The 22,690-nt window shown below is 44.0% G+C and overlaps 1 protein-coding gene and 1 long non-coding RNA gene across 4 annotated transcripts in view; one reads left to right on the top strand and one right to left on the bottom strand.

Moving 5' to 3' along the window:
• Positions 1 to 920: 920 nt before the first annotated feature.
• Positions 921 to 16,842, bottom strand: LOC147056227 (uncharacterized). Of its 2 annotated transcripts, XR_015066046.1 has the most exons (3): positions 16,702 to 16,809; positions 10,344 to 10,539; positions 921 to 7,807 (listed from the first exon to the last, which is right to left on the bottom strand). It is a non-coding gene; the product is annotated as an uncharacterized LOC147056227 (long non-coding RNA). The 2 variants fall into 2 exon arrangements; XR_015066047.1 differs by lacking the exon at positions 10,344 to 10,539 and having other exon boundaries at positions 16,702 to 16,842.
• LOC147056226 (syntaxin-3-like) overlaps positions 12,885 to 22,690 on the top strand; it is a 58,340-nt gene continuing 48,534 nt past the window's right edge. The window contains exons 1-7 of one of the 2 annotated variants that reach the window (XM_085912053.1): positions 12,885 to 12,917; positions 14,232 to 14,306; positions 14,385 to 14,484; positions 15,117 to 15,191; positions 18,406 to 18,476; positions 20,149 to 20,257; positions 20,470 to 20,543. In XM_085912053.1, the coding sequence (XP_085768179.1) occupies positions 12,885 to 12,917; positions 14,232 to 14,306; positions 14,385 to 14,484; positions 15,117 to 15,191; positions 18,406 to 18,476; positions 20,149 to 20,257; positions 20,470 to 20,543 (537 nt within the window). The remainder of the gene's footprint in view (positions 12,918 to 14,231; positions 14,307 to 14,384; positions 14,485 to 15,116; positions 15,192 to 18,405; positions 18,477 to 20,148; positions 20,258 to 20,469; positions 20,544 to 22,690) is intronic. The other variant, XM_085912054.1, reaches the window with a different exon arrangement.

The following is a 22,690-nucleotide window of genomic DNA, read 5'->3' as shown; positions in this document are numbered from 1 at the left end:
CCATGTTTGCGTTTGTTTAGAAAACTCTCGTGGCATGCGGCACGCGTGCTGCTGACGTATGACGTAGCCCGCGTCCCAATAGATTAAGAAAAGGATCGGCCCACAGATCGGCTGCATTTTCCGATACCCGATCCATCTATTTTGTTGATATCGGGGCCGATATCCGATCCAGATATCGGATCGGTGCTTCTCTATCCAGTAGCCAGTTGAAAAGGGAGGTACTGAGGCCCAGCTTGTCAAGTTTGCAAATGAGATGCTGTGGAACAATGGTGTTGAATGCAGAACTGAAGTCCACAAACAGCAATCTCACATACGAGCCCCTGTTCTCCAGGTGGGTGAGGGCAGAGTGGAGGGCAGAGCAGACGGCATTCTCAGAGGACCGATTGGGTCGGAAGGCAAACTGGAAGGGGTCCACGGTGGAGGGAAGAACAGATCTGACGTGCGCCAAGACAAGCCTCTCAAAGCACTTCATGACGATGGGGGTCAGTGCCACAGGGCAGTAGTCATTGAAGCAGGAAGGAGCAGGATTTTTCGGCACAGGCATGATGGTGGCAGCCTTGAAGCATGACGGGACGACGGCCTGCTGCAGGGAAATGTTAAAGATGTCCGTGAAGACATCCATCAGCTCCTCAGCGCAGTCCTTCAGCGCCCGTCCCGGGATGTTGTCCGGGCCCACCGCTTTACGGGTGTTGATAGCAGCAAGCGTCCTCCTCACGCTAACGGCAGAGAGGCACAGGGGCTGCTCGTCCGGATGGGGAGGGGTCTTCAGCGGTGTTAGGATACGGATTTTAGCTATTGATCTGACTCCAAATTACGATCAACACTTAACACAAGTTTCTATGTCCTAATCCACACACTGGCGCACCTAACAATTTTGCGAGTTCGTTCTGTCAAAGAGAAGACCAGTAGATCAATCAGACCAAATTTACCAAATGTTTATTCCTAACAAAGTGCTCTAATACAGGCCTGGGTCCCGGGTCCCTCACACTAAAACTCGTGCGTTTCTGTGACCACCAAAAGACGACACATTCTTCCGGGTTGCCCAGTTTTAAAGAAACACAATATGAATATTTAAAGCATGCAAAATATTGTGTGATGATTGGTCGATGGTCATCTCCTCCCCGTCGAGGTGTCATCACTGCGGTCAGGAGTTTGGGGATTTTCCTCTCGAAGCCCAACCACCTGGACGTGGTATTGTTCTTTGATCACCGACCTCGAGGTGTTATCGTCTGGTACTCTGTTGGAATAATCTCGGGGGAAGCCTTGGCCTGCCAGACCAGGAGGCCTTATCTTTATGAGTTTACGACTCTCCTTTAAACTAAATGCTTTCTATTTGGTTCAAGGAATGTCTTTTGATCCCCGTCAGCCTTATGTTTCCTTCCTGTCCTTATGTTACTTTTGTGTTTGTTTTGTAAGGAGTCTTCAATGACAATGAGCAGAGCTTCTTTGCATAGGCGAAATGTCCTTTGTCAGTTTAAAGGGACTTCATTCCTTTTAGTTAACTGTAGCTTTGATTCATAGATTGTAGATGATCAAAATTGGTTATATACAGTTTGAAGAAGTCACATTAAAGTTATCCCATATTTACTCAATGTTCGTTTAAGGAACTGTATATCAGTTACCTTACATTTACTTAATATGTGCTGAAAGGTTTAAGTAAGGTTAGATATTATTATTATTATTATGTGTTGTGTTAGTTTACTAAGAAGTTAAACTTAGCAAGGGGTTAGTTGCATTGTTCCACAGGTAAGCGACATTCAAAGTGCTTCAAGTTATCTGATCACAGTCAAGCAGGAGTCGGCCACCTGTGGAGAGGACAACTGGTTGGGGGAAGAAAGCAGACTCTGCACTCCCAATGTGGGGGTCGAGAAGATCAATTCACACTACACTACATTCCTTAGCTAATCAGCGTTACTACAGCCACTATCTCCCTTCCTGGGCCTGTTCCATAACTCAAAGAAGAAACAAGTTCATGCAGTGTGCCTGCACATTCCTCACCCCCACCAATCCACACAAGCACTCCAATACTAGATATTATATTGATATGATTATATGTTTAACACAACCTTGAAAAATATGTTTGCTAACTGCTGAAAGCACATTTCCCTTTATTCCCTCTCATGACCTCATTTATGAGGTCATCACCCGCGACTCTAACAAATATCTACCAGTGCGCTATCGGTCCTTTCTTCCTCCCGCGGCTCATGTTGAGCCACCAGGGTATATTGGCCCATCGGTGGCAACGGGCCAACGGTTTTCTCGATCAACCGGACAGTGAGTGATCTAATACATGGAACACAACAACAACCGCATAACATCATAATTGTAGTAAAAATAGCCACAGCAACAAGCACAGACATGATGAGCCCTTTCCAGTTTCCAAACGTTTTCATCCAATCAAACCAAATATCGGTGTGTACACCTGAATGATCTTTCATCTTTTTATTCAGTGTCCTTAGTCCTTCCAACGCCTTGGTCAGTCGTCCCCCTGGTGCCGTGTTGTTTGGGATGAAAGTACAACATGCATCACCAAACATTCCACACACACCATGTTCCTTAGCCAATAGCATGTCCAACGCAATTCTATTTTGGAACGCCATTAATGACGTCGCGGCCAATTGTTCATGAACTGCGGCAAATGATTCAGCTGTATAATTACCAAGTCGTTGGACATTGTAATGAACGTAATTAATACGGTCTACATTTTTATTGGGGGTGATCCATAGGAAGATACTTTCGAATCCCGAGGCCACTTGATTAACGAGTTTATACTCATCTGGTACACCTCGGGGCACTCCTATAGCGTCAATATATGTTGGATCGTCGTCGCTCAACCACGGGGGCAAAACGTTTCTTTTGGCTCGCTTCAGGAGCTCTGTCAATGGGGACTCCAGGTCCCAATTGAGATTCTGTATTTCAATGGGGACAACCACCACAGGCATTATCAAAGACACGAGGGCACAGATACCTGATGCATTCTTCGGCAAGCGATCATATAATTTGTCATCACCACACCACAACCAGATGTCTGCACGAGAGAGAGGAGAGGTTACAGTCAGTGACAAATTGAATTTGCACCATGTGGAATCTATTGTCCCAATACTTATGCCGGTTCCCTTTAACTTTAAACATGTCATATTTTGTTGAGTCACATGGTTGTCAAAAACGGGCTTTCTTTTTTTAGTGAATAATTGTATGCCGTGACTCTCCAATGCCCTCTCAACCGAGGACAAACCAAACTCATTCCCTAAGCATTGAAAAACCATAAATAAAATAAAACAACCACATTTTTCCATATTGTTAACTTCTTTTGTCCATGACATGAAGCAACTACAAAACCGTCCATCCTCTTTACATTGGTGAATACATGTCCCTTCTCTGTCTGGTGGGGCTAAATCCAATATTTCCCTTACCTTTTCAATTTGCTTCCTCCACACCCTTCTCTGGTACTTTTCCAGTTTGTCCTGTAACGTTTGGTTTCTCTCTGTCCAATTAAACAACGTGACATGCATTTGCCAATTTCCGCTGTCACATCTCTGTCTCAAACCTCCCTGTTCCTCTCGTGAGAGCTCTTCTGTTGTGTTCACCTCAGCCTCAAAAACTACTTTTCCTCTGCATCAATATTGTCTATAGGTGGGTGAAATTTGAATCTGGGACGTTTTCTGCTGGATAGTCTCATCAATTGTCATCAATGTCCACACAAAAAGACAACTTACTAAAAATAGCACTACTAAAATTAATTCTGAAAAATCCGAAAATCCTTTCGAGCCCTCTCCTTTACTTTTCCGTATTGCTGCTCCTTCTCCTTCTGTCACCCCCCTTTTGGCCGGGTCCGGGACACGGCCAAACAAGAATACCTTCATCCTGACGGAACAAACTCTGGGGCCGGACGTAGGTGTGTGTAGTGATACCACCGGCGTCCTTAGAAGTCGCTCTGGGCCGCGTGAGTCGTCCTGGCCAAGACACGAAATGGGGCCCTTCCACCTGGGCTCCGTCCACTTTCTGGAGATGACTCTGACGTAGACGTGTACATGTGAGCTGTTTCTCCACCGACACGCCTTCCTCCGCCGCAGCCGTTTTCTCTCCAATCTGTGCAGAAACACTGGACACCAAAGCAGACAAATAGGACCCTTATGCTGTATGAGACCAATTTGGTACCGTAACATCCTCCGGTGGGACGAGCGTCGTTGCTGGTCCCGGCATTAGACGACCTGTCATCAATTCAAACGGTGCAAATCCAGTGTGCCTGTTAACAGATTGCCGCACAGACAACAAGGCAAGCGGAATCGCTTGGAGCCAATTCATTCTCATTTGAGCAATAATTTTGGCCAGTTTTTTCCTTCAACGTCCGGTTCATTCGTTCAACTTTGCCCTGGCTCTGAGGATGGTAGACACAGCCGAATCGATGCTTCAAACCCAGAATTGATTCCACCTTGGCCAAGGCTTTGTTGTTAAAGTGTGTACCATTGTCAGAGCGGATCAGGGCTGGAAAACCATGCGTGGGGATGTAATGGGTGATCAAAGCCTTGATCACAGCAACAGAATCTTCTTTCGAGCACGGATATGCCTCAGGCCAGCCTGAGTAAGCGTCAACCAACACAAGCAAAAAGCGTTTCCCATTCACTCTTGTATACATGTCGGTGAAATCAATGATCACCTCTGCTCCCAGCCACGGGGTCGGCTGAAACAGGCCGGGCTTAGGCTTCAACGTAGGACGCAAACAGGAGTCTGGGTGTTCCCCGTCCAGATTACTGGACCGCGGGACACCAACATCTCCAGCAATCCTGTCTGCCATGGGTTGTTTAATTTGGTATGCATTCTGTTGTATTTGTTGTGAGCACTGGATGCTGATGCCATCTGGAAATTGAATAATCACTCCCTCTGGCCCACACAGAATTCTGGCTTCAACGGCTGACAACAAGTCCCTCCCCATCAAATTGATTGGGGTGTCCGTGGAATGGATGTATTTGTGCCAGAGTCTACACCCCGTCCGGGTGATCACAGTCTCAAGTGGTTTGGTAAAAGGCAGAGTTTGTGGTTTTCCCGAGAAGCCGACCAAAGTTGTTGTTTTCTTTGACAGTGAGGATACAGGAAGGGCAGTGTTTATTGATGAATATGTTGCGCCTGTGTCCACCAGCATCTGCACAGGTTTTCCCTCCACTGTCACATGAAGCATTGGCTCCGCCGGGCCGCTGCTTCTCTGGCTCCCCGGGCATCCCTATTCGAATTGTCCACACCAGAGATCATCATGTTGATAGTACTGACCTCTGTGTGCTTGTGGCTGTTGCCAGGGTCGTCCACTCGAGGGAGCTGTTCGTGTTTGTTGTATCGGCTCCTCGGGTTGGTGTGGCGGGCCTCCGGCTGGACGGCCGGCTCCGTGCGGTCGATACTGCGGGCACTCTCTTGCCCAGTGATCGGTTTCGCCGCAGATGTAGCATGCGTTGGGCGAATGGTTTTTGTATGTCGCCCTCCCCGGGTAAGCAGGTGCACTCCCTCCCCGGCCTCTGTATCCGCCCCGGAACTGGCCCCTTCCGCGTCCCACCACCTGAGGAGCCTGTGACATTTGCATTTCCTTTTTCTGTGATTTAGACTGTCTAGCTTCACCATGCATTTTTGCCAACTGTAATTTCAACAACTGTTTGGATAATGCGTCTGTCTCGTTATCAACTTTAGCTTGTGACTCAGTAAACATTCTGCAGTGATGCAAAAGATGACGTTTAAACCGTTCCTCGGCACAAACCAGAATGTCAGGGTCTGACATTAACTGCTTCTTCACATCTGGCGGAAGTCCATCCACCAGCGCCGTCCGGAAGAGCACCTCTGCCTCGTGCGTGAGAGCCGGATGGCGACCTGTGGTTTCAATCCAACTCTCCACACATGTTACATAATGTTGGGCAGGTGACATTTTCACATCATAAGGAAACATAGTGGGGGCCAAATCGGTGGGTTGTGGGAAAGTCATTTTAATGTTTTCAAACAGGGGCGCTGCTACTTGTGGCAAGGGCACCTCCCTCCCCAGTCTCGCTGTGCCTGCTGCTTCCTCAATCGCCTGCAATTGCACTAGGGAGCATGCTCCTGCCAACATCTGTCGCATGTCACCAAGTGTACAACTCTGTCCACTCATTAGAGCCAAAAACTTGTTCAGCCACACCTTGCCTCCTCTGTGTAGTGGGGGCATCTTTTCCATCATCGCAGTTACATCACGGAGCACCATGGGCTCGTAACGCTGACCATCCGCTGTTGCCACTAGGGGACACATCAACTCATTTTTCTGAACCTCTGCTTGTATCATCTGTCCACGAGTACTCCGCAAATTATATTCTCTCCGTGTCTGGCTCTCTCCCTGTCCGCCCTTTTTTCTACCATTCAGATTCGCGTACTCCAACATTTTCCTCTGTTGCATCACATCATCTTCCTCCTCACCTCCGCTACCGTCCCGCTGTGAATGCTCTTTCTGTCTCCACTCACTCTTCGCGTCTTGTCTTATTTTCTCCGTTACCCATTTCAACATCTGCGCTTCCTGTCTACGCTGCTCATCAACTTGATCAACTTTCTTTTTTAGCTCCTCGTTCTCGGCACTTAGTCTATGCCCACCTACTCCTTTCGTTATGTTGGACGTTTGAGGGCTCGGAGCGGGGGTGGAAGTGTCCACGCGGGACGCCTCCTCCTCCCTGATCCGTCGCCTCTCTCTATTTACTGCTTGTTCAATCAGTTGTACAATACTTTGATCCGCCCTTTCGCCTTCGCCCTCGACATCCACTACCAGTCGGCCACCCAACGTCACCACTGGAGCCATCACTCCGGGGTTGCCGTACGGCGGCGGTCCAACAGCAGTCACTCCGAGTGTGGGGGCACTCGGGGGTGTTACATCATGCAAAGATGGATAAATGCCCTTGTATTCAACTCCTTTCTTATCTATTTCCACCGCTTTCTCTTCCACTTTGGCATGTATCGCATACAATTAAGAAATCTACTTGCCATGTACTTCTCATCACCTTCAAGAGTTAGAGATTTACCGTTTTTTATTTCCTATCTTAACTTGGTATTTTTAGATTTTTCCAATTTTTTTCAATTTTTTGTTTTACTTTTTTTTTTTTTTTACTTTTTTTTTTTTACTTTGAGGATCCTCAATGCAGGATTAAATTTACCCTTCAACAAAATTACTAGCCTGTGTATTACGGTTGGTTTTTGCTAGTACTGTTTTTTACTGTCAATTTATCCTACCATTCACACTCTCAACGCACACACACCTCTCATCACACACACTATCTCACTCCATTCATTCCTCTCAGCACACGCACTCCTCTCATCACACACACTATCTCACACACACTCCTATCAATTTGGGGCATTTTGGATGTTTTAGCGGTCTGATCTCTCACAGAAGGAACTGTTACCACCGGATGTTTTCGGGAGAGCCTCACACCTCCCAGGATCTCAAAAAAAACCTGGCTATTTGAATACGCTCGTCAACGTACCCTTGTCCGCCACGACTAGGCTAGGTCCCGGACCTATTCGTAATACGCGTAAGTCCCTGACTTTACCGTACACGTCACACACGTAAGTTCCAAACTTATTCGCCGTATGTATCTCTTGCACACTTTATTTGATCTGAACAACAGTCTCCTCTTAAATTTCCTTTTTCAATTTGCAGAATTTTGACTTATAGTAACAGGTATTCTGCTTACCTTATCAGTGATGAGCGCTCAGGGTTGAGGAGACGTTGTACCAGCTCAACGTTGTGCACCTTACTTATTCCAAACGGTTCGCCGACCGAGAGACAGCGTCCCGGACGCTGTCCGGTGTCCTGGATACAGACCACGAGTTGTCAATTACCCTTCTCTCGACATCACGTCAGGGTCACCAAGAAATTGTTAGGATACGGATTTTAGCTATTGATCTGACTCCAAATTACGATCAACACTTAACACAAGTTTCTATGTCCTAATCCACACACTGGCGCACCTAACAATTTTGCGAGTTCGTTCTGTCAAAGAGAAGACCAGTAGATCAATCAGACCAAATTTACCAAATGTTTATTCCTAACAAAGTGCTCTAATACAGGCCTGGGTCCCGGGTCCCTCACACTAAAACTCGTGCGTTTCTGTGACCACCAAAAGACGACACATTCTTCCGGGTTGCCCAGTTTTAAAGAAACACAATATGAATATTTAAAGCATGCAAAATATTGTGTGATGATTGGTCGATGGTCATCTCCTCCCCGTCGAGGTGTCATCACTGCGGTCAGGAGTTTGGGGATTTTCCTCTCGAAGCCCAACCACCTGGACGTGGTATTGTTCTTTGATCACCGACCTCGAGGTGTTATCGTCTGGTACTCTGTTGGAATAATCTCGGGGGAAGCCTTGGCCTGCCAGACCAGGAGGCCTTATCTTTATGAGTTTACGACTCTCCTTTAAACTAAATGCTTTCTATTTGGTTCAAGGAATGTCTTTTGATCCCCGTCAGCCTTATGTTTCCTTCCTGTCCTTATGTTACTTTTGTGTTTGTTTTGTAAGGAGTCTTCAATGACAATGAGCAGAGCTTCTTTGCATAGGCGAAATGTCCTTTGTCAGTTTAAAGGGACTTCATTCCTTTTAGTTAACTGTAGCTTTGATTCATAGATTGTAGATGATCAAAATTGGTTATATACAGTTTGAAGAAGTCACATTAAAGTTATCCCATATTTACTCAATGTTCGTTTAAGGAACTGTATATCAGTTACCTTACATTTACTTAATATGTGCTGAAAGGTTTAAGTAAGGTTAGATATTATTATTATTATTATGTGTTGTGTTAGTTTACTAAGAAGTTAAACTTAGCAAGGGGTTAGTTGCATTGTTCCACAGGTAAGCGACATTCAAAGTGCTTCAAGTTATCTGATCACAGTCAAGCAGGAGTCGGCCACCTGTGGAGAGGACAACTGGTTGGGGGAAGAAAGCAGACTCTGCACTCCCAATGTGGGGGTCGAGAAGATCAATTCACACTACACTACATTCCTTAGCTAATCAGCGTTACTACAGCCACTATCTCCCTTCCTGGGCCTGTTCCATAACTCAAAGAAGAAACAAGTTCATGCAGTGTGCCTGCACATTCCTCACCCCCACCAATCCACACAAGCACTCCAATACTAGATATTATATTGATATGATTATATGTTTAACACAACCTTGAAAAATATGTTTGCTAACTGCTGAAAGCACATTTCCCTTTAGCGGGTAAGTGTCGTTCTGTGGGTCGAAGCGAGCAAAGAAGCGGTTCAGTTCGTTGAGCAGAGGGACGTCGCCCTCACATCTCTGCGGCGCGGGCTTGTAGTCCGTGATTGTCTGAATGCCTCGCCACAGGCCCCGAGCATCCCCGCTGTCCTTGAAGTGGGCAGTAATCTTGGAAGAGAACGCCTTTTTCGCATCTTTGATGCTCCGGGACAGTTTCACCCTAGCTGATCTCATGCCCGCTTCATCCCCAGCCCTGTAGGCTTTGTCCCTGGCCCTCAGCAGCCCGAGGACAGCCCCTGTCAGCCATGGCTTCCAGTTAGTCCGAGTGACGACGTACTTTGTGAGGGTAACATCATCAATGCACTTAGCGATGTCAGAGGTCACAGAGTCAGCATACTCCTCAATGTCTTTCCGATTGTCGCTAGTGGCTGCCTGCTTAAACATTTCCCAGTCTGTAGTGCCAAAGCAGTCCCGAAGAGCATCAGAGGCCTCCTCAGGCCACAGTCTAACTCGTTTGCGAACCGGCCTGGAAGTTCTCACTCTCTGTCTGTACGCGGGGGTAAACAGAACGGTGACGTGGTCAGAAAGTCCGATGTGGGGTAGGGGGCTGGCCTTGAAAGCTCCTTTATGTGCAGTGTAGACCAAGTCCAGGAAGCTGCCACCACGCGTTGGAAAAGTAACATGCTGGTGAAGCTTTGGAAAGACAGACTTCAGGTCAGCATGATTAAAATCACCAGCGAAGATGGCAAGACCGTCAGGGTGCGCCGTCTGCTGATCACTGACAGCCTGATACAGTTTAGTAAGGGCCATGATCCTGTCACTTCCAACGTTGGAAGGCGGAATGTAGACTGCAACAAGCAGAATCGCAGTAAACTCCCTTGGTTGGTAAAAAGGACGGCACTTAACGATCACAAACTCCGCCAGTGGCGAGCAGTGTCTGCATACCACTGCAGAGTCCCGGCACCAGTCGTCGCGGATGTAGACACATATACCTTCTCCACGCGATTTTCCTCCTTTTTCAATGGCCCGGTCCGCACGATAGCACGCTAGCCGCTCCAGTTGCACAGCAGAGTCCGGAATGTTGACATTCAGCCAAGTTTCAGTGAACACGAGCACACAGCAGTTACTCACTGCCCGGTTCGTGGATCTCAGCAGACGAATGTAATCCAATTTGTTGTCCAGCGACCGGACGTTCGCCAGAAGAATGGAAGGCACGGCCGGGCGAGTTGGGTTCGCCGCTCGCCTGGCCGGGACGCCTCCGCGCTTTCCCCTCTTCTGCCTTCTCGCACACCGCTTCCGACGCTGCCTGTCTTGCAGAACCTGCCTGCTGTACTTGTAGCACAACATGGTACGACAAACAAACAAACACTTATTAAATGAACAAAACACCGATCGGTTGGGACGGAGAGAGGCCGCTGCGTGTGCACGCGCCGCCATCTTGAATATATATATATATATATATATATATATATATATATATATATATATATATATATATATATATATATTCCCTCATTCATTGCAGAGAAATGGTTCCAAGACCACTTGCATAATGTGAAAATCTAATAGTTTCAAACATATATATAAATATGTATAAATGTATATAAATATAAATTAGTGTCACCCTTTTTTTTAACATACAGACATTGTTTGTGTATCAATAAGTGAATATTAAACCATATAAGTTATCATTTCATTAGAACATTAAATAATAGTTTCAAACATATATATAAATAAAATATAAACATAATGGATAAATAATAGGCGGCTCGGTGGCGCACTGGGTAGCACGTCCGCCTCACAGTTAGGAGGGTACGGGTTCGATTCCACCTCCGGCTCTCCCTGTGTGGAGTTTGCATGTTCTCCCCGAACCCGCGTGGGTTTTCTCCAGGCACTCCGGTTTCCTCCCACATCCCAAAAACATGCTTGATAGGCCGATTGAGCACTCCAAATTGTCCCTAGCTATGAGTGCGAGTGCGAATGGTTGTTCGTCTCTGTGTGCCCTGCGATTGGTTGGCAACCAGTTCAGGGTGTCCCCCGCCTACTGCCCGATGACGGCTGGGATAGGCTCCAGCACGTCCGCGACCCCCGTGGGGACTAAGCGGTTCAGAAAATGGATGGATGGATAAATAATATAAATATAAATATGACACGAGCGTGTGTGTGTCTGTGCGTGCGTGTGTGTGAGATACATATGTCTCTCAGCTAAAGTATACATACTGTAAATATGTTTTTAGAACTCTTATTATTGTAAAAAATTTTATAACAAGGTACAATACTGTAAATCTGTTTTTAAAACTCTTATTATAACAACTATTTTTTATAAAAAGGTACAAGTGCGCGTACTGCAATTGTGTGGCGTGTAGGCAAATTTCGTGCCATAATTCCTCAATTTAGTAGGTTTAGTTTGAATTTGTGAAGAAAAAAATCTCTGGAAAAAATTCCACGATGTACAGATGCTGCAATTATCGAACTGCAATGTACTGTATATCAATGCGGGACCTCCACTTTAACTACACTTTAAGAACTAGGTCAAGTTAGCGTTACTCAAAAACTGCAGGAATCCATTTGTGTGGAAACTTCATGTGATAAGGTGGGTTGATCTTTCACAGTATATGAATTTTCCATCCATCCATTTTCTGTACCGCATTGTCCTCACAGGGGTCGCAGGCGTGCTGGATCCTGTCCCAGCGGTCATCGGGCAGTAGGCTATTGCCTGAATGAATGAATGAATGAATGAATGATGTAAGTACAGTCCGAAACATTGTTATTCATTCATTTTCTGAACCGCTTGGTCCCCACGGGGGTCGCGGGCGTGCTGGAGCCTATCCCAGCCGTCATCGGGCAGTAGGCGGGGGACACCCTGAACTGGTTGCCAGCCAATCGCAGGGCACACAGAGATGAACAGCCATCCGCATTCGCACTCATACCTAGGGACAATTTAGAGTCTCCAATCGGCCTACCAAGCATGTTTTTGGGATGTGGGAGGAAACCGGAGTGCCCGGAGAAAACCCACACAAACACGGGGAGAACATGCAAACTCCACACAGGGAGGGTCGGAGGTGGAATCGAACCGTCATCGGGCAGTAGGCGGGGGACACCCTGAACTGGTTGCCAGCCAATCGCAGGGCACACAGAGATGAACAGCCATCCGCATTCGCACTCACACCTAGGGACAATTTGGAGTGCTCAATCGGCCTACCAAGCATGTTTTTGGGATGTGGGAGGAATCCTGAGTGCCAGGAGAAAACCCACGCGGACATGGGCAGAACATGCAAACTCCAGACAGGGAAGGCATATATATGAATTTTTTGGGAACAAAATATCATGAAACAAAACAGACTAATACTGTAAATTCTAAGTGGCATAATTCCTTATTTCGGGAATATATAAAGCCTATAACGCTGACTTGGAACTTGTGGGGGAGGGCACAGGTTGGTTATCCTGAACTACTACCCTAATCTGTTCTTAGAAGAGAGAGGCTTAGCGAAACCTCAGATTAGAGAGAGAGCAATGTCTCATTAGAGAGGGGCGCCCAACCGAATCAGTAATTTCTATTATTTATTTATTCATTTAGTTTTACTTTGGTTTTGTTTGTTAAACCCTAAAAATTTCCAGATTCCCATTTATTATCTCTTTTAACAAATAAATTTTTTGTTTCGCATTTTCCTCATGATGAAGGACAGACTGGCACAGCTCAAGGAGGTAGGCAGAATGTTAATGGTTCTACCCTAATGGTATAGGCTCTTCTGAGGACAACATTTGTGTTGTTGTTGTTGTTGTTATTGTCAACTCAATATCCCGTTGAGATGATTTATTATGCACATCACTGTTGCTCATCAACTAAAATAATGTATTCATATGAAGTCTGACTTACAAGCAAACTCTATAAATATACCATAGGTTAAAAATCTCTTGTTCAAACTTAATGTATGACCTAATGCAGTGGTTCTCAAACAGGGGTACGTGTACTCCTGGGGCCATGTGAAGGGTTACTTGAGATTTTGAAAATTTAAAATATAGATATAAATATAAATAGATATAAATGTAAATATTTACAATATAGTACCAATTGTGCAAAAATCCTTAAAATTACTCAATCAATTATTAAAATATTTCAAAAAAGTTCATTTATAAAGAGACATTTATATCCTGTATGCAATTCAAGATAAGATATTCCAGTATACAGCAGCCACAATTTAAGAGAGTTCAAAAGAACAAAAAAAAGTTAAAAACAGAAGTTTAGAAATTAAATATTTAAAAATAAAATATAATCTCTACTACTAATCTCTCTATCATTACTAGATTTACTTTATTATGATCCCAAAAAGGACACCTCATACCATACATCTTTCTATGTGCTCAAATCTCCATCCATCCATCCATTTTCTGAACTGCTTTGTCCCCACGGGGGTCGCGGGCGTGCTGGAGCATATCCCAGCTGTCATTGGGCAGTAGGCGGGGGACACCCTGAACCGGTTGCCAGCCAATCACAGGGCACACAGAAACGAACAATCATCTACACTCGCACTCATACCTAGGGACAATTTAGAATCTTCAATTGGCCTACCAAGCATGTTTTTGGGATGTGGGAGGAAACCGGAGTGCCCGGAGAAAACCCACGCGGACTCGGGGAGTACATGCAAATTCCACACAGGGAGGGCCGAAGGTGGACACGAACCCGCACCCTCCTAACTGTGAGGAGGACATGCTACCCAGTGCGCCAAATCTTTTGAATGAAATTATTTTTTATTTTTTTTTGCGAGGGACAACTATTCAAATTTCATCTGAAAATTATGGCACAGCACTATTTTGTAAATCTTTCTTTTTTCTTTCTTTCTTACTTTCTTTTCTTCTTTCTTTCTAGACTAGACACTAAACAAAGTTTTGTGTTTTTACATTGAGCACATGAAGTACATAACTGATGCAAAGAATGCATACTGATGTAGATACTGCTTGCACCCTTTTGTTCTTACACAGTCTTAATTCCCTCTTTAATGTATTCCGATATGGTTTCAGACAAGTGATGTTGGAGGGGATGACGTTGAGGTTCCCATGCAGAATGAGGATTTTATGGAAGATTTTTTTGCCCAGGTATTTTTCCTAATTAATGTTAATTTGATCAAAATATAAACAGTTTTTCATATGGCCTGTATATGACTCTTTTTTTAGATTGAGGATATCCGCTCCAGTATTGAAAAAACTGATGACAGCATAACAGAAATAAAAAAACTCTACTCCACCATTTTATCCTCCCCAACATCTGACCAGAGTAAATTACCTTCAGTTTCACACATGTGCGCGCGCACGCACGCACGCACGCACGCGCGCACGCACGCGCGCGCGCACGCACACACACACACACACACACACACACACACACACACACACACACACACACACACACACACACACACACACACACACACACGCGTGCGTATATGCGCACACACACACGCACACGTGTATGCGCACACACACACACGCACACGCACACACACGCACACACACACGTAAATGCGCACGCACACGCACACACATGCACATACACGCGTACACTCGTACACACGTGCACGCACGTACACACGTGCACGTACATATGCACGCGCAAGTATACACGCACATACGGACGCACACGCACACATGCACGCATGCACGTACACGTGGACGTACGCACACACACATGAGCACACACACACACACACACACAATCCCCCCCCCCCACACACACACACACACACACACACACTCAAAACCATCAGAGCAATAACAGGTGCTTAAATTCACAATCTTTTCTCTACAGTAGTGTATGTTTATATCCTTGTAGTATTTCAGTACTCATTGTACTTTGCATGGTCTCTCCGTTGATACCCCCCCTTCCCCCATCCCTATTTCTGTATTTAGAAACCCAGGATGATCTTGAAGCAGTGACCAATGAGATAAAGAAATCTGCCAACAACGCAAGAAACAAGCTCAAGAGTCAGTACTCTACATTGTATCTTGTACCGGGCAAGCAAGCGGGCAGACGGAGGGACGGATGGACAGACGGATGGACGGACGGGTGGGCGGACGGACGGACGGACGGACGGACAGACAGACAGACAGACAGACAGACAGACAGACAGACAGACAGACAGACAGACAGACAGACAGACAGACAGACAGACAGACAGACAGACAGACAGACAGACAGACAGACAGACAGATAGATAGATAGATAGATAGATAAATGGGTAAGTATGTTTAGTGTTAAAATAGTGTACGGACCACGTAAAGCTGTACTCCAAACATTTGTTGTACAGTATTTTTGTGGTTTTATGTACTGTTTTAGACAAACCTAGACAAATTGCTTTGAAACGCTTTTCAACGCTTCTTCTGGAATGGTCGAGATCCGGGGTTCTACTGTAGATGTGATTGATGCAAGGTTTTGTTGGTTCCAAGAGTGACCTGTGAAGCTATAATTTGTTCACTTGTTCAAGTGGGCATAGCAAATTAAAAATCAAATTACTAATTGCAGACTTGGGCGGCACAGCGGTAGACTGGTTAGCAAGTCTGCCTCACAGTTCAGCGGGTGTGGATTCGATTCCATCTCTGGCCCACCCTGAGTGAAGTTTGTATGTTCTCCCTGTGCCTGCGTGTTTTTTCTCTGGGCACTTCGATTTCTTCCCATATCCCAAAAAGGCCGATTGAGCATTCTGAATTGCCCATAGATGTGAGTGCAAGTATGTCTCTGTGTGCCCTGCGATTGGCTGACAACCAGTTCAGATGACTGCTGGGATAGGTTCCAGCACGCTCGCAACTCCCGTGGGGACAATTGGTACAGAAAACGGATGGATGGATGGATGGATAATGTCAGACTCGGATCAGATTATGTGATGTCATTGGAATCAGCGTTTCGTCTTCAAGGTTTCTGTTCCTGCGAGTCCACATCATGTGACAGTTGCAAAGTTAAAGCATGTAAAAGTTTTTAACCAAGCATAGAAGTTTTATGCTAACACTGACTACTACTTCAACCTGCCTGTACTGGGCCCAAGGCTCAGCTAAAGGAAAAAAAACACCAATTATGATGCTTCCACCACCAATCCTAACTAAGTATTGTGGTCTTTTGAAGATGAGCAGTGTTGCGTTTGCACCAAAAATCGTTTGGTATTTTGGCCAAATAATTCAACCTTGGACTACAAAATAACATCCATCCGTCCCTCCAACCAGCATTCCACTTGGCCTATCACCGTCCTTCAGAGTCCTACAGGCCAAAAAGGCCCGACAGTCTCTATCACTCCCTCCAGATAGACTACACCATCGTTTTTTACAGTAGATGTTTATTCTTCATCTGTCTCCTTTGTCGTCGTCAAACTACAAACAGACATAGAATCATATAAAAATATGATTCTATGTCTGTTTCATGCACTCAGAAAAAGAAATACAACAAATGTACAACAAACACACACAAACTTCAGCATCAACAATATGACAAGTAACTATATCGTACCTCGATGGCTGCACAACACCAAAAAGGGAATGAGTCAAAATCTTTGCAGTCAGCAATGGAACGCAAACATGCTATCCTCCAAACGGTGACAGCACGTACAACACCAACAGGAAGTGCTACCACCAAACGGGTCCCCAGTTTAACAAATCAAGTACTCATTACTGGCCCAGGTGCAAATCACAATTCGTGAAAGAACTTCTGAATACAAAGCATGCATACAATCATAATAATAACTAGAAAATGCAATTTCTGGAGAAATTGCGTGTGAAGGTGAAGAAACAGAATAAATTCTTAGGGAATGCTGAATGAAAATTGTTGAAACAAGTTGAATTACTTGAGAAATGTAGAAATGAGAAGTGTAAAACAAAACTTGGGAGAATTTGGGGTGAATTTCAACATTAAAAATTTTGAATTTTTGGTAAGTGGGAAGTTGTAGAATAGGTAGGAAAATGATGAACAGTTGAAAAATGGAATGGGTTGAATCGGTTGAAACATGTAGAAATAAGAGGTGAAAAACATAAGTGGGCAGAATGTTGAAATTTTGAAATTGAAAATGTGAAATTTTTCAATCACTTTTTGGTTCTTTTATCACAAACAGGGTGTTTTGGTTACATTACCTGACATGTTTCGGCATGAACTTGAAGGCGGAAGTTCATGCCGAAACATGTCAGGTAATGTGACCAAAACACCCTGTTTGTGATAAAAGAACCAAAAAGTGATTGAAAAAAGGAAACAGAATGAACTTAGTACAACTATGTGAAATTTTTGTCAAGTGGAATATTGTCTTCACCTTCACACTAATAAAGGACAGGAATAACAATAGTGTGAAGGTTCAGACCTTCACACTAATAATAATAAAGGACAAGAAAAACAATAGTGTGAAGGTCTTCAGCTTCACACTAATAAAGCACAAAAACACATGTGTGAAGGCCATCGCCTTCACACAATAAAGCACAATAACATATGTGTGAAGGCCATCGCCTTCACGAAGCGAGGGTACCCTCTCGTTCACCGGGGTGAACCCCAAAGTGCAGGCGCCAAGCCCGGGGGCAATAAGTATACCTACACCTGCTCAACGCCTCTCACCGTGGGCAACTCCAGAATGAAAGAGAGTCCAGGTGGTGAGCCCATGGGAAGGGGGACCCACGTTTCCTTTTCGGGCTGTGCCCAGCTCGCCTTCAAGCCCCAACTCAAGGCCTGACTCCAGAGGGGGATGGGGGGGGGGGGACCCGCGTCCGGGCGAGGGAAAACGTTTATTATATTCTTCATCAGGGGTTCTTGTCAGCCGTGCTTTGTCTGGCCCCTCACCTAGGACCCTTTTACCATGGGTGACCCTGCCAGGGGCATAAAGCCCCAGACAATTGGCTCCTAGGATCATTAGGATACGCAAAGCCATCCACCACGATAAGGTGACAACTCACGGAGGAAGTTTTACTTCACCATCCAAAAATGTTTGTTTTCCAGTGGATTTGTACAGGCTATAGACCACATTAATCATGGAAAAGCTCCTGAAATTGTATTACATCTGGCATTTGAACACAGTTGTGTAGAATATTTATCTAGTGCTTATAAATAATACTATTATAACTGTATTATAATTGTAACTATTCCACCAGGAACAGGTTGATGTTTTTCTTGAGAAGTAAAAAAGAAAAAATATTCCACATGTGTACTCATGCACAGTATGCAAAAATATTCAAACAGGCATTGAACAGCAGCTCGAGACAAACAAAGATGAGAGGGCTTCTGCTGACCTCAGGATAAGAAAATCACAGGTTAGAACAACAAACATCTAGAGCGGGGGTGTTCATTAAGTAGATCTAAGGGCGCGTCGGCTGCTCTAATGGCTTTAGCTCAATCACTGGTAGTCCTCCCAGTTTTTACTGATATAGCTGCGTTATAGCGTTAAAAAAAGAAAAGCATACTCCCGCTTATAACCCATTGTTACTTGATTGACATACATGTCAGCCAGTCATACGCTTGTTGCATGCCTTTCGGTGCCTTACCATGGATTTACATTCTATTTACATACATATTATTTGGGGCACATACCATTTTATAAGTAGCTTGTATGCTTAAAATTGTGGGCACCCCTGACCTAGTGAAAAGCAGTGTGATGTGTTCTTATTATGTACTATACATTAAATCAGTGCTCTTGGATTGCTTGCATGTGTAATATATGACTGCTATTACAATCTTCAAATTATGTGATTCCAAAATGCCTTGTGCTCTAATTATATAAGAGTTTTTTTCTTTTAATTGTTTATTGATAATTTAACAGAGAACAACATATTTTTTTCAAAACATTAAGGTGTGATTTACTCAACAGTTTCAAATGCGAAAAACAGGTGGAGACTCAATGGCTCCCACAAATAAAATGGTAACACGTATATCAATCAATCAATCAATCAATCAATCAATCAATCAATCAATCAAACAAACAAACAAACAAACAAACAAACAAACAAACATGTTGTACTAACAAGGTGCAGCCGGGACAGCGTTTGCCAAATGCGCAAAATTGATACACATTTCTTTTTGTGCATTCGAGAAGGATTATATAAAAATAGATTGATTTCGCAAATTAGTTAGATTAGTGATTTATCAAACCTGATTAAGGAATTAATTTTGCATCTTGCTTGACTGAAAGCCACGTGCCAAAAATGGAGCACCGCTCAGGTGCAGGCAAAATGAAAGGCGAGTGGGATACGCTCATGTCAACGTTGAAATACCAGAAACAAAACATTATCGCGACATATTCTATTCAGCCAATCAATTTTCTAACTTGAAGCCAGTCACATGAAGGGGTCATTCACCTGTGAAAATCCTCCCATAGAATTCTGCAGTTCCATTCATCTGGATAGCACTGTAACAATTGGTGTTGGCCTCTCCCAGTCTTGTTTTTTGGGTGTTCTCTAACAAGTTCATCCAAGATGTGCAGATGTGGACAGGTTAATCAAATAAAATATGGCTTTTATGTGGTTACTGTTTTCCCCCTAAATTATTGGCGCAATATTGTTCCTTCCTGTCATACATTAATGTTTGTTTGCCTTCTCCACTCACACTTTCAATTCCATCAATTTAAACTTCATTTTATACCTAAAGAGAAAAACCCTCTACACCGCTTTAAAACCTGTCGGTAGAAGTTTACACAATCTGTCAAGAGTGACTGAACAAGCAATTTAGTAAGTGATTATTAGGATCTTAGTAACCCTGGGCAATCATTACAGATAATATACAACTCCCTCACCAACAACAGCTGTAATCGATTAAAGTGAACATGACATTTGGCGCTCATTATTTGGGATCTTAGTAAATCTGGCCCATAGTGACAATTGTCTGAGCATTCACACAATTGAAGATATTCATATTATGATGAGGTCTTTATTTTCATCATCATTTTACACCAGTGAAAGACAAAAATAACAAATTATTTAAATTCCACAGCATGCTATCTTGGCGAAGAAATTTGTAGAGGTCATGACAAAATACAATGAAGCGCAAGTTGACTTCAGAGACAAGAGTAAAGGACGGATTGCCCGTCAGCTTGAGATCAGTAAGTTGCTTTGTATGCATGTTGTAGTTACCATTACAGTTTATGTAAAAAATGAGATTTGTATCACATAAATTCCTAAGCATCAGTACAGTGAACACATCTTAATGCTGTGATGATAACAACCCCAAAACAAGCAAACAAAAGCAAAGACAAAAAGATTGTTATTAAAACAAATGAAAAAAGCTTCCTTTTATTTTTTTACTTAATTATAGCTGGCAAAGCAACAACTGATGAAGAACTGGAGGAGATGCTGGAGGGAGGCAACTCAACTGTCTTCACTGCTGGGGTAAATATACTCAGTGGTTCTCTGAGACAAGTGTTTAATTCATTTTGTGACCCCAGCTTGTAACTCAAAACACATATCTATTATTCATATTATCCCATTGAAGTTCATGGAAATGCCAACAATCTGTTTCGAGCTCAATCACAAAGTGTTGTAATGTGTATGTTCATGGGAAAAAAATAGCACTGTAATATTGTACTAGAGCGGCTCGGTGGCACACTGGTTAGCACGACCACCTCACAGTTAGGAGGGTGTGGATTCTATTCCACCTCCGGCCTCTCTGTGTGTAGTTTGGATGTTCTTCCCGTGCCTGCGTGGGTTTTCTCTGGGCACTTCGGTTTCCTCCCACATCACAAAAACATGCCTGGTAGGGCGATTGAGGACTCAAAATTCCCATAAGATTTGAGTGTGAATGTGGATGGTTGTTCGTCTCTGTGTGCCCTGCGATTGGCTGGCAACTGGTTTAGGGTATCCCCTGCCTACTGCCCGATGACTGCTGGGATAGGCTCCAGCACGCCTGCGACCCCCGTGAAACAAGCGGTATAAAAAATGGATGGATGGATATTGTACTAATCTAAAAAGAAACAAATTTTAAAGTAATTAACAGTTTTTGTCAAAGTCAAAGTCAGCTTTATTGTCAATTTCTTCACGTTGACACACAAAAAGATCAAAATTACGTTTCCTACCGTCCCACGGTGACTAGACACCTTACACAACACATACAAACAAATAGCACAAAGAGTAAAAACGAATAGAAAAGAGCGATGAATAAGTAATAAGCAAATAACCCAGATAAATAAACAATAAATAAATAAATAGATAAATAAGAGGAGCAAAATGGAGCAAGCGTGCATACAGCAGACAGCCAGAATAAAGCGCAAAAGAACAGGACGTCATGCAGCCGAGGGTGGAGGGGGGAGAGAATTCAGGATCCTGACAGCTTGGAGTACGAAGCTGTTGGCGAGTCTGTTGGTGCGGGAGCGCAGGCATCTGTACCTCTTCCCAGAGGGCAGAAGATCAAACAAAGAGTGAGCGGGGTGACTCACATCACACACAATCGCGGTCGCCTTGCGGGTGAGACGGGAGGTGTAAATGTCCTTCAGGGAGGGGAGCGGAGCCCCAACGATCTTACTAGCAGTGTTCACTATGCGCTGCAGAGCCTTCATGTTGTATTCAGTGCAGCCACCACCCCACACAGCGATACAACTGGAGAAGACGCTCTCAATGGTGCCACGGTTGAATGTGGTCATGATGGCACTGTCTATTTGAATGTTTCCCCTTATAGCATGCGTATCTTGGACACAGACATATTGTAAAACATTATTATGGATCTCACTTGAGTTCTCGATAGACGTTCCTCTTTGCACCAGCCATCATATTGCAGGGGGTGGGATTCACAATGTCTCACCTTCTCTCTGACCTCACCAATCCAGCACTAATATGTTAGGTTTCTTATATTGTCTGTCTACATCAGGGGTGTCCAAACCTTTTGCAAAGCGGGCCAGATTTGGTTAGATGAAAATGTATAGGGGCCGACCATTCGCACCGACATTCCTCAAACCATTACCACTGTAAATGAACTTGTAAATATGTAACTATATTCTTTGCTGGCTGCAGATAGGTTGATATTGCAAATTGTGCTAACAGAAAAGTTAAACATTAAAATAATAAAAAAATAAATACAAATGAAGAATTTTATGAAAGTTGAATGATTTTTATCAGATGTATTAAGTTTGTTTTATTATTGTTGTTTTAATGAGAAGGGTGATATTGGTGTTTGTGACTGCAGTAAACAGGCCAGGTTGCATCATGTCAGACTTTTAATGCAAATTAAATCATTCTCCATTTTATCTTTTCTATTTCAAGTTCATACGCAATTTTTTTTTTTCATAATCACAAAAAAAAGATCCATAGTCTTTTTATTGTTTGCGATCACTGTGAGTGGGTGGCGCGGACACGTAGTAGTGTGGAGACAGGAGAGTTAGTATGAAGTAGACAGCTCTAACCAGTAGTTAGTGTTTTTTTTTTTTTTTTTTTTTAGCCTTTCCCTGTGCAGCGTCACTTGCAGCGTCTCTGATTTTAGCGTCGCCTCAGTCCTTGGTGTGTGGACATTTGAATGAGGAAGTGTCTGTGCTACTGGTTATCTTGCA

This window comes from Syngnathus leptorhynchus, chromosome 5 (assembly GCF_054491065.1).
Source record: "Syngnathus leptorhynchus isolate UIUO chromosome 5, UIUO_Slep, whole genome shotgun sequence".
NCBI classification, from domain to species: Eukaryota; Metazoa; Chordata; class Actinopteri; order Syngnathiformes; family Syngnathidae; genus Syngnathus; species Syngnathus leptorhynchus.
This window is presented reverse-complemented; position numbering and strand designations above follow the sequence as displayed.